General features: G+C 33.6%; 1 protein-coding gene across 2 annotated transcripts in view; it reads right to left on the bottom strand.

Moving 5' to 3' along the window:
• Positions 1-12,686, bottom strand: part of CLTC (clathrin heavy chain) — a 66,815-nt gene that overhangs the window by 9,322 nt on the left and 44,807 nt on the right. For both annotated transcript variants that reach the window (XM_041724676.1, XM_041724677.1), the window contains exons 15-28: positions 8,684-8,809; positions 7,880-8,022; positions 5,709-5,943; positions 4,878-5,000; positions 3,841-3,986; positions 3,421-3,604; positions 3,032-3,224; positions 2,411-2,568; positions 2,058-2,222; positions 1,834-1,941; positions 1,585-1,752; positions 1,311-1,460; positions 1,095-1,226; positions 874-984 (exon numbers count right to left, since the gene is read on the bottom strand). In XM_041724676.1, the coding sequence (XP_041580610.1) occupies positions 874-984; positions 1,095-1,226; positions 1,311-1,460; positions 1,585-1,752; positions 1,834-1,941; positions 2,058-2,222; positions 2,411-2,568; positions 3,032-3,224; positions 3,421-3,604; positions 3,841-3,986; positions 4,878-5,000; positions 5,709-5,943; positions 7,880-8,022; positions 8,684-8,809 (2,142 nt within the window). The remainder of the gene's footprint in view (positions 1-873; positions 985-1,094; positions 1,227-1,310; positions 1,461-1,584; positions 1,753-1,833; positions 1,942-2,057; positions 2,223-2,410; positions 2,569-3,031; positions 3,225-3,420; positions 3,605-3,840; positions 3,987-4,877; positions 5,001-5,708; positions 5,944-7,879; positions 8,023-8,683; positions 8,810-12,686) is intronic.

Consider the following 12,686-nt stretch of genomic DNA (forward strand, 5'->3'; position numbering starts at 1 on the left):
TCGGACTGCATAACAATAAAGTGCTCAAATGTACTATAAAAATTTTTTTTTAAAGATTTTACTTATTTATTCATGAGAGACACAGAGAGAGAGGCAGAGACATAGGCAGAGGGAGAAGCAGACTCCATGTAGGAAGCCCAATGTGGGACTCGATCCTGGGACTCCAGGATCACGCCCTGGGCCAAAGGCAGATGCTCAACTGCTGAGCCATCCAGGTGTCCCAGATACTATAAAATTTCTAAAGATACAATTTTTTCCAAAGTTTTTAGTATCAACAACTTGAATAGTTATGAAAATGGGAGGATTCATAATTTGGAGGAGAAGATTTTATGCTTTAGAGAAACTCCTGATACAACACATGATATTTAGTAATATAGAGCAGTATAAGATCTGAACCCATCATGTTGATAAAGATAAAAGGCAACTAGCTTAATCTTACTTCTGATTTTATGTTTGCAAAATTCTTCACAAGGGAAAGTTTATTAAAAGACAGATACTAATATGCTACTGGGCAATAAAAGCAGTGAATATACTTAATACCAAATAATTTCATAGACTAGTTAAGAGATCAAAGGCTTTTTTGAGCCTTACGTACAATCTAGATGTTTAAGGACTATGTTAACAATAGTATTTTTTTCTTAAGCATTAACCAAGACATGATCTAAGCAAAATTCTACAAAACAGGCAATTAGAGCTCAGATTTATCGTTCCTGAAAACACTAAGTTTAGATCGCAGGCATATAAGTACCTACTGTTTACAAACCTAAAAGATAATGGGTTGTTGTTTTTTTTACTCCAAAACATATCAACCTAGTGACTCAATCGTAACCTGAGTTTTGAGCTTTTACATATAAACATATTTGTATGTTTTACCTGATAATCTTCTTCTGTAATAAAGAGGTTGTTCAGTGATTCATTCACAGATTTGTTATTGTGGTTTTGAACTGAACGCAAATATGGTTTCACCAGTGGTAGCTGTTTAACCTTTAAAATAAAGAGTTTTGTTACAAACGTAGCATATCCTTATTGTTCAACAAAAGTTATCCAGATATGCCTTACTGCCTTGCTATGAGGTTCTCAAGTTTTTAAATTACCTTGCTGAAATAATTGACTGCACGAGTATGATCCAACCGTGGAGACAGCACCATCAGCAAATCATTTAACAACAGAGGCTTGAATTCCAAGTAGAACTGTATTGCTCTGTAATATAGTTCGACATTTGCAACCTAAAATGGGAAAAATCCATATGTAAGTTATTTCCTAATGAGCTCTCTCCTTTTGAAGCTTCATATTCTGAAGAAGATACACACCTTGGTAATGATATCTTTGAACTGTCCTTCTTTCCACGCATCAGTTGGATGATTCATCATTGTAATTATGGCATTATCATATTCTTCATACTTGTCATACAAAAACACCAATTCTGCCCAAAGATGAGCTTGTTCTGCAGCTCTAAGCACCTAGAACGATTTAATTGCTTTAGATATGGGTCTGTATTCTAACTAAAGCCTTAAAAAGAAAAGATATTTTAAGGTTTCAGTTACAGCTATAGAGCTGCCTCACAATGTTAAAAGGTTGGGTTACCTTAGGAATATTCACTCTGGACCAGAATAGCTCCAGGTGCTCCCTCATTTTTTGTGGCTTAAATTTAGAATACAAAATAGCTAATTCGGTAAACATTCCCATATGAGCTCGCTCAAGTCCCAATGCTGCTTCCAACATGGTTATCAGTTCTTCAAAGTATCCTCGATCCTAAATAAGGGAAATACACAATTAAAGATAAGACTACCTGTGGCAATAGATCTCAATTAATACAAGACTCCTGTTCATTACCTGATAGTAGTTGATAAGTTCCTCCAATTCATCTGCATGTACTACAATATGAAGCCCACACATCTGAGCAAGACGGAACTCCTTGCCATCTACACAGGCAAAGCAGACCTATAACAAAAATTTCAATTATGAAAACTCAAATATAAACATGGCTGGTTAAGTCAATCAGTTTAAAAAGATTTCTAAGAATCCTAATTCTTCACTCAAATGGATGTTGAGATTACCTCTTTCCATGTTCGAGTACTGTTAGCTTTCCTAGCTCCATCAACAGCTGCCTGATATTCACCCAGGTGAACCAGAGTAGATGCCAAGCGTCCAAAATTGGATACATTATTGTACAATAGTTTAGCAGCATCATACATTTTTTCATCGTAACAACGGTCGCCAACCTGAAACAAACAATCTATTTTCAGTAAGTGTAAACTCAATCCTCTTTCTAAAGTCATAACCCAATTTAATACTGAGAAACATTATTTTTCCTTGGAAATCATCAGTTGTGATGGGTTTAGATCCTATTAACAAAGTGGCTTAACCGTTTATTTTTATTCTCTGAAAAATATCAGAATAGGAAACCCACTTGTTGGATATGAGCATTATTTGGCCCATTGATGAACTCTTCTAACTCTGCAAGGCGGTTTGTTTTAGCCAAGGCAAATATCAATTCTGTCTCCACATAGGACTCACGAGCCTTCTTACGGGCCATCTGCAAGTACTTCACCAGTTCTTCCCAGTTTCCTAGGTATAAAGAAGAAAATAAATTCAAACACTAACATCCTAACATTTATCTTTTCACTCAAGTGAGAACTGCTGTTTATTTCCTTTCTAAGGAAATAACATAGAGAATAACATAAACAATAAAATTTATCTAAAATAGCAAAATTTCTATTACATTTCTGTATTACCACTGACCAAATGAATAGCTGAATTCCCCTTTTCCTTAAGGTTGTAAGATTAGAATTTGATGAAAATTTTAGGAGATTTCAAAACAGAAAACTAATCTTCCCTATGGACCTTTTTAAATTCACAAAATGGAACCTCTCTGTATGTGGACTAAGATTAAGTGGTAAATGTCTTCATAAGTAACCATGCAGTATCTAACTCCTGTATAAATTCGGAATAGACCTAAATATTAATGCTTAGCTTAATCATAGCTTAGGTACATTTTCTGAGGTCACAAACACATAAAAGTAAGTCGTACCACTAGTGTTGGCAGCCTGAACAACTTCCATGTAGGATGAAGGATCATCTGCTTTGATATAAGAATCAATGGCTTCTTTCACCATTCCTTTCTGCAACTGGGCTTTAGCAAGCTGACTCCAAACTGCAGGTTCATTGCAGCGTTCAGCAAACTCATATGCCCGATCCAAATTTCCAATATGTTCAATCAAGACCTAGGCAACCAATATTTGAATTTGGGTTCAAATTGAATCAATCAATAAAATTGAATCAATCTTGCCACATAGCAATTACATTTAAACAGTTAGGATTTTATTGCTTTTCTATAACCAAAGCAATCAATTTTGCTGGGCACCAGGCCTAACTGCACAACACATATATTGAATCAACTTAGGCAATGTGAAGACCTACCTGAACTGCTGAAGTATTAACATCAAATTTCCGGAAAATGGCAAATGCTTCTTCAAACAACTCATTGCAGATGGCAATATTGGCAATATCTGGGGCATCATAATTATCCAGGCGGTTAATATACTCCATAACACGTGTACGGTCAGCCTTGATTGCAGTGAGGATGAGGAGATTTTGCAGATTCCTTTTAAGAAAACAAAAATTTGAATGCATTATTTCAAAAGCTTATCAGTCATAAAGAATAAACACTGTGGCTATGAGGAGTTTTTTCTCAGAGGCAGGGTTAGAAAAGGAGCGTATTAGAAGAGTCAGAATTCAAACAACTTTCTCTAATCTTTGTCTCTTTGTTCCTTCTCAAAAGTGATAGACCGTAACTGAAGACTGAATAGAAATAGCCAATGGACTCTTCTTATAACATACCTGTGTTCACTAAATACAGAGTTATCAAGGACAATTTTCTCCAGTAGTTCAATGAGTTCATTAGGAAGGTCTGCAGTCATAAAAGCCTTGACAGTTACTGATACTTCTTCAGGGTCCTGAGTCTCAGACAAGGCTGTCTGTACAACCTACAGATTACATACATACACAGGGAGTTAATGGTACTGAAAATCAAGGTAGTTATGAAGAAAAAATTCTACTCTTAGGCTGGCATCTCGGTAGAAAACTTGAGAATAAATACCTTTAAATTCACAACATGAAGGATTTTCTACACAAATCCACATATACCCACATTATGTGTATTTCTGTTCTTTAGAAAAATCACCTAATAAGATAATTTCTTTTTCTCTGATTAAAATAGTATCCATAACTTTAATGGCTACATATGAATTCAACCACACAGATGTGGCAATATGGACTCAGTAATTCCTCTATTTTTGGCTAATTATATGGCTCCCAGGTGCTTCAATATTTTTTCCAGGAAGCTTTGTATCTAACATGGGAATTTTCCTTAGAAATGCTTCCTAGGAGAGGAATGAAAAATAACCCTCAATTTATTTGCTTCCTTATTTATACTTCTACCAGGAGAATTTAAGAACCATTATAACAACCTCTAATTTTAGGGTTTTGAAAAAACGTTTATGGGAACGTGAGTGGCTCAGTAGGTTAAGCATTTGCCTTCGGCCCAGGTCATGATCCCAGGGTTCTTAGATTGAGCCCCTTATCAGGCTCCCTGCTCAGCAAGGGGTCTGCTCCTCCTTCTCCCTCTTCCACTACCCTCCCCCCTGCTTGTGCTCAAGTGCACTCTGTTCTCGCAAAAATAAAATCTTTAAGAAAAAGTTTTCAATTTATGATATGTGTGCAAAATATATGTATATTAGTTTAATTTTATTTTCTTCTACTTTTTACTGACTTCTCACAGTTAAATATGATCCATTTGAGTACATATAGATATGATGATGGGAAAGGTTTTATTCACAGTTGAAAGGATGAGCCTTAAACACATTTGCCAATTTTACCTGGTCAATTAGGGGTCTCCTGTAAGGATTGCTTTCCAGCAGCACACTACCCCATAATTCTGGATCCTTTCGGCGTACCAAATAGCGGGAAAGACTTTTGAAGAGGGAATTCTCATTGCAAACCTAAATAAGATATTAAAGGTTAGTTTCAAGGTAAAAAAGTAAAGACTTCTTATAGACTAACTTTGCTTTTAAAGGTTATTTTGTATGATATATATATATATGTTAATATTTATATAATCTGGTATATGGTTTTAGTTATTTTTTAATTCATCACTTTTACATTAAGCTTGAGTAGGTCACAACCAAGTTTTTATTAAAATTCAATAAGCAATCCTAGAAAAAAAAAGCTAAAAAGGACATTATTGGGTCAATGACAAAACTAGAATATTATAGATTTTTAAATTATTCTATCAGTGTCAGGATGACTCAAGTTGGTATCTACAGTGTGGTTATGAAACAGAATATTCTAAGTCTTAGGAAATATACACTGAGGAGATATGCAACTTATTCTCATATGTATACATATATTTGTATGTATGGTGTGTATGTATGTTTATGTATGAGAATGAGACAGTGTACGAGAACACAAGTGATAAAACTACTGGGGTTAAAATGTTAATAGGTGAATACAGACTTAATTTACTATTTTGGCCACTTTAAATTCATAATTATTGGCAAATAAAGTTTTTTAAAAAGCACACATCTACAAGGAATGTTCTGTATTACGTAAAGCCACTGTGAAACTCAAAATTCACTAATCTAACATTATACAACAGGTTTTTAAAAATGCAGCCTTCTCTCTATACATATTTAACTAATAGTACTCACATTAATAAGTTCCAGATCACATTGGCCACGTTCATAAGCAACACAGGCCAGATGTGGATCTCTCTTCTCACAATACTTTCCAACAACGCGACTGTCATAATAAGGATTTTCACGAAGAAATCTCTCTGGGTTGTTATTACTGTCTATGTAGATTTTGGCTAATGCGTTGTGAGTAGCAGGCTCCTCACAGCCCTCATGAATTCTGGCCTCTAGCCAAGGCAGAAGTAGTTTCAATCTAATATTTAAAAAAACAAAAACAAAAACGAAACACACACATATACACAAAACAACACAAAACCACACATGCTATATTATAAAAAAAAACACACAACTCTTGACAATGCTAATTACAGAAGTATTATGATATATAATATGCTTTCCCATACATAATTTTGAATTCTCAACAATTCTACTACAAATTGGGAAATTACAATTCAGAGATGGTGAAATGATTTGCCCAAGATTACACAAAAGGTATAAAAGACTATCTTTAGAATCTCCAAGATCTATCTGCTACATTATTCAGATAGGATATAGAAAAAAGAGATTATAGATTCATATTGTTATTTTCTTATACTAAACAAAATATCTAGACCTCAGAGAAATTTTGTTTAGAAGATGGGGATGTCATATGAGAAAACAGGCCAGATTATCTAAGGTTCCTTACAAATCTAACACAATTAATAGACATTACCTATAGCAAAAGGGGGCAGTACACTAAATATACAATGGGAACAAAATCTGGTAGCTTCAGAAGCTCTGGGTTTAATAATTCTAGCAGTCATATGATCACTTCACCAAGGATCATGGTTTCACTGAGCTATATAGCTTTTTTTTTAATGGTCCTGATGACCCAACACTCCTAACCCTGGTTTAAGTATTAAAAGCACCCAGAGGGAGGTGCCTGGCTGGCTTGGTTGGTGGAACACGTAACTCTTGATCTCAGGGTACTGAGTTCAAACCCCACATTAGGTATAAAGATTAAATAAACTTTTTTAAAAATTAAAAATTAAAAAAAATACCCAGAGGAAAAACAGCAAGCCATATTTTGGCTATCAAAATCATATAGTTATTATGAACATACTCCCATTAAAGACATAACTTTAATATTAAGGAAAAAAAAAAATCAAGATCCTATAAACATGTGCAACCTAAGCAGATGTGCCATGGCAACTGAAAGAATAAAGATTAGCTAAGGCACATCCAGACTAGTGACTCAGATGTTAATCTAGCTTATTATAATATAATTTGTAAGTTAAAGACCAAATAGTCTAACTGTAATTCTCTGGCTATTTGCTTGCAATATACAACAAAAGATTGTTTTCAGGTATTAGATTTAAGACTCAACTCAAACCTCTTTCTAAATGTTAAATTGTAATGACCTACAATCAGTTCAAATGAGGCTCAAGCTTTTAAAATCAGTATTATATATGTGTGTGTATATATATATATATATATATCTCCATTGTCTTTATACAATTTTTCTGTTTGAAATATTCAAATACAAATTCTATGAATATCATTTTTAGGATACCTATACTAACTCAGGTTAAAATTAAACCCCACAGGTTTTCTTATATCTTTTCATACCCAGAGTAACTTTCCACTGTTCGACCAATCCACCAACCTCATTCACTACATCAATACTTTCTAAACACTAGTTCACCAGAATGTCCCAGCTAGAAAAAGGACTTCATAGTACAGTATTAGAAGCACTTATACTCTATTCTCTTCCACTGGAAATTCAGAATTCATGTTATTACATTAAGGTTCAAAATAAATCAGTTTAACCCAGAGTTACACAGGAAACTTTTTTCTCTCATTTGAGAAAAATTAACCAAAGAAGAATTAGTTACTAAAACAGTGGTATTGGACCTAACTAAAAAGAGGGTTTTTATGTAGTTTACATTAAAAACATATAGTCAAACCACACAGTTTTAATTATAAACACGCAAATAATGTCTGTATGACAAAACTGTAATGTTTTAGAAACCGATTTTTTTCCAGTACTCAAGCTATCTTCACTTCTAAATTGGAGGTCTCCAGGGAATTATGATGCACATTTTACTGAATAGCTTTTAGGCAAATGACAGGCTGTATTTTTTATCCAATAGCATGCTAAGAGAGACTACTCATTTACAGGAGTTATGTAGGTTAAAATGGTACTACACCTGTTTCTTTTTTCAACCTCAGCAACAAGCTCATCAGTAGAGAATTGACCTCTTACAACAAGAATCAAATTTTTAATAACATCTTCAGAGCAATCAACATCAAGCAATCCTCCAATAACCACAGGAAGTCGACTTGGATTCACCTATAGTTTAAGAAAAAAAAAAAAGAAGTCATTATGTTATTAACAAGCAAAGCAAAAAAGTTGTTTATAAAAAAAATTAAACTCATTTCCCTCTTTTAAGCTCAGTTTTAAAATTCAGTAATAAACCAAGAGTCTGAATTTGCTAGTAGACAGAAAAAGTTAGCAGGAAGTATGGGTTGGTTAATTCATACCTCAGACTGCTCTAAATAAAGTCTGTCCAAAGAGGCTATAGTCACAGAATGTATATGGAAGACTAATTAAAAGGTCTCCATTAGAATAAAACTGTTTTTCTTTTTTCTCTAGTTACAAAGTAAAGTTTCAAATATCTATGTTAAGATGGTTTTAAAACTGCTTTAGAGTCTATGACCTCTACATGGATATACTTCAGGGGTTGGGTTCAAGTTAACTAGTGTCTACACACTAGTTGTGTAGTTGGATGAAAAGTCATCCAACTTTTCCAACTATAGCAGTTTGTTCTGCTTTAAAGGCTTAACATGAATGTAAATTTCCAATCTAAATAAGGAGTCTAAGGAGAAAAAAAATGTTGAAAGGGACTGTAGCAGACTACTCCCATTTTGTAGTACAAAATTTCAAAGGATATGAAGATTTCCAGAGTGTGAGAAGTAAAATTTACAATAAGGTATTTTTAAATATTACTTACCTTCTGTACATATATTTCTATATACTTTTGAAGATTATTTCTATATAAATAGAGCACCAAATCATGGACAAAGTCAAATCGGTCACATACAATGATAAGTGGTAACTGATCTGTTAGCTTCGCTTCCTGAAAAAAGAACAAAAAGTAGCCTTAATTTTCTCCTTTTGTGAGCTATCAAATCTATGTAAAATATGAGAATCTGTTCTACACTGGTAAGAGAGGGTCACATAAACTTGGCTCTTCTCTCAAAGAAAGAAATGACCCAGTAGATGGTGTGTGCCCATCCCAGTTTCATTAAATTATTATTAAGCTAGACTTAGTCTCAGAGCAAAACACCCTTTACCAAAAAAAAGATAACAAATTAAGATTTATGAGCCACTAGTGGCACTTAGGATATAAAATCATCACAGTGGGACTTTCATTAATAGTAACATTGCAACTGGGTTTGGAGTTCATAAGAACTATAGTCACATTATAAAAATTATGGCATAAATGGCTCATAGTTATTTCAAACTAATGATTTCTTTTTCACCCCTCCCAATTCCAATCTATATGGCCAACTTCTAACACTATTACAATAAAGCCTACAAGGATCAGCATGATGATTTAAAAATACAAAACAAAACAAAAAACACCACACATTTAAAAAAGAAAAAGACATCTTTAAATTACCAATTGCTTTTACCATTACAAATACCAAGCTATAATCCTACTTATAGATTGACACAGATGGTACAGACAGGTAGCTAAGACCTGTACTGGGCATTTACCTGATACATGTCCTGTTACATTCCACAGACATAAGGTACAGCACAAAAAATAACAGTTTCCATCAGGAATTCATTTATACACAGTGAAACATTCCTCAATAAATGATTCCTCTATGTCAGTCTATTAAGGAAGCACAACTAAGCAGGTTAGGACTTTCCCTAATGACAGCCACTCAGAATATTATTTGCAATATTAAAATAAAATGGTTCCTAAAGTTTAGTGCACATCACTCATCCAATCATAAATTTGAAGATTAGACTATGAAATGTTCAGAGAATACCCAACTAAATCTAGGAGTCAGGGAAATCATGAAAAAAAAAATCAAAATGGCTGTAAATCTGAAGTGGAAGTCCAGCTGCAGATTTTTCACATTAAGGAAAGTCTAAAGCATGTATTTAGCACCATGGAAACCTGTACTAACAACTACAATCATTTCTAAAAAATGTTGGATCTACCTATCCAAAATATTTCAGTTAGCCAAGTTTTTCCTACTAAATGAACATCAGAAAGTTAGTCGATCAATATACTAATCTTCTTTATCCTCTTTAATATACACATAAAATATTACATACTTTACCACTTAGAAAATACACTTGAAAGTAATGGAAGATTACCTATGTGTTCTATTCTCATGCATGCATTGGTGTTTGAGGTTTCTCTTGGTAAAGACAACTAGAATGTATTTCCAATGAAAATTTAAGATTGGAAAAGTAGACAAAAACTAGTGTATTTTCTTGACTGCCTTAATTTGTACATGATTTCACACATGGGAGTAATGCTATTAATATTTTAAATTATGTATTAAAAAGCTTAACCCTCTAGCTATTATATGGTTAAAGATTTGAAGAACAAAATTGAAATTACATAAACACATTCAGAGATTTTCTTAAACATTATGTTACTTACTTAACTAATATTTACTGAGTACCCATATACCGGACACTGTTCTTATGCACTGAAACAGCAAGGAACAAAGTAAAGCATTCCCTCAAGGAACATATGTTCTAGTGGGAAAAAATAATGTCTTATAATATTAAGTGTTCTAAAGAAAAATAAAACAGGATATGGGAGAGGTGGAGATGGAATAGGAATAGATTTTATTCTAAACAGGGTAATCTGAGACATCCTTTCTCATAACATTTCATCAGAAATCTGAACAAAGGTAAGGAATCCTAATCATGAAGATTTGAGAAAAAAAGTAGAAAAGGGCACAAGCAAGGGTCCTGGGGCAGGAGAAGGTTCAGGGAGTTTGAGGAATAACAAGCAGGCCAGTGTGGTTTAAGTACAACCAGAAAAGAAAAATTATTAAAAAAAAAAAAAAAAAAAAAAGATCAAAGGTAGTAGGAAGCAGATCATGGGTCCAAAGAACAGTTCCATGCTTTCTATGGATAGCTATAGTTCTACAGGGTGAATGCATGAGCCAAATGATGCTACTGAAACCGCTTCCTCCTGTTCACAGGATCCTTTAAAGGCAAAGTTATAATCTAACAATCTCTGTATTCCTGGTGGCTAACATGTAATTGCCACTTGAATGCTCAAGATCAGAGAATTTTTCTTATCAGAGTTTACATATAACACCAATTATCATACAGCTAGGATCTCTAAACTGAAATTTAATGGCAGTGATGATGAGATGTAGCATTACAGCTATATTGTAGAGGTCAATAAGGAAAGTGAGTAAAGTGTCTAGTATGTTCCATTTTTACTACTGGGGTGAAAGGTTGAATACAATAGTAGCATCTTAGTACTGAGCTCCCATCTCAGACTGAAGATAAGACACAAGGTTTACCTCTAACTTGGGCTGGAATTAAAATTCCTTCACAAAGTCATGAATAACTTAAAACCAATGATAAAACTTGCCTGATAGAAAAAGATAGGTAGGCTGACTACCTTATTTCCAAGGCCCACTAACAGTTTATTAACAATGGTTATCACTTGAATACCTATGGCAATACAAGGTACTGACTAGATCAACACAGCTTCTGGTCAGAAAAACTGAGGCTAAGTTAATTTGCCTGAGGTAACAGCTAGGTAAATACCGAATGAACAAATAATAGCTAATAACAGAAATAGAATTTGAACCAGGTCTCACTGGTTTAAAAGCCCAAAATCCACATCCATTTCCCCACTCTATCAGACTTGCACCTAATTCACAGCATGATGTGTGGAAGGGGAGTCCTCTTCTCATTAGATCTCAGGGGCTAAGCAACTTAAGGCTACACTATTCTAAAATCCAGAGGATTTTTTTTTTTTGAAGCTCAATAACTATTTTCACTTAATTGTGATGTTCATTTAGTCCTGCTTTACACATAAATCACTTAAAAAATACAAATGCAATTCTAAAGAAATGACAACTGAAGCTTAACAGGCAAGAGTTTAATAACAACGAAAAGGGAATCTAAGAATCTGGTAGTATTTTTTAAAAAGGAAACAGTACTGATACTCAAAGAAGGAACTAAATTGTAGTCATGGTGCTCTAGTCAAGCATAGAGCATCAAATCTTTCTCTCATTTGGAGGGCTTTCTGATACCACAAAGACTTGGGTTCAAACATATCATACTATCCAGGCTACTGAGAATACTCGTGATGGCCAAGATATTATATAAACTATACCATGGAGAAAAGTTTATCTTTTAATCTAAAATATAAGGCAACTTCTATACTTTAACTACTTCATAACATTAAAACCTCTATTTAGCTATTTAATCTAGAACCCAGTAGTAATTCTTCAAAAGAACAGTTAATAAAACTACAGATTATCTAAAATAACAGTGTAGGAGTAGGAAAAGCCTGGTTTTTCTACTTAATTACAAAATAAACATTTTGGGTTTAGTGTCAATGTAAAAATTCTTCCAAAAAGACAAAAAGTAAGAACTTTACATACAATCCCTAGAATCATTTCGTGTATTATTTAAATGCAAAATATATATCCTTAAGGAGTTCTCTAAGTATCCTATAGTTTACCTGATTTTTATCGACAACTGCCAATTTTAAAGCTTTTATTTTCCTCATAGTGTGACTGGTAGGTATGAGAATAAAGCTAAAGTTAAGTAAACATTAATTTAACTGTCCTTAGGTATGTTTTGAAGAGCTAAAAATCTTTAAACCATTACTCTTTACTGCAACACAGGCAGTTTTCTATAACTAGTATTGCAAAGCTGAGGGGTTTTTGTTTGTTAGATCGTACCTTCAGTTTAATGAATTATACACAATTAATATTTAGTTTCTAAAC

The sequence above is a fragment of the Vulpes lagopus genome, chromosome 12 (assembly GCF_018345385.1).
Source record: "Vulpes lagopus strain Blue_001 chromosome 12, ASM1834538v1, whole genome shotgun sequence".
NCBI classification, from domain to species: domain Eukaryota; kingdom Metazoa; phylum Chordata; class Mammalia; order Carnivora; family Canidae; genus Vulpes; species Vulpes lagopus.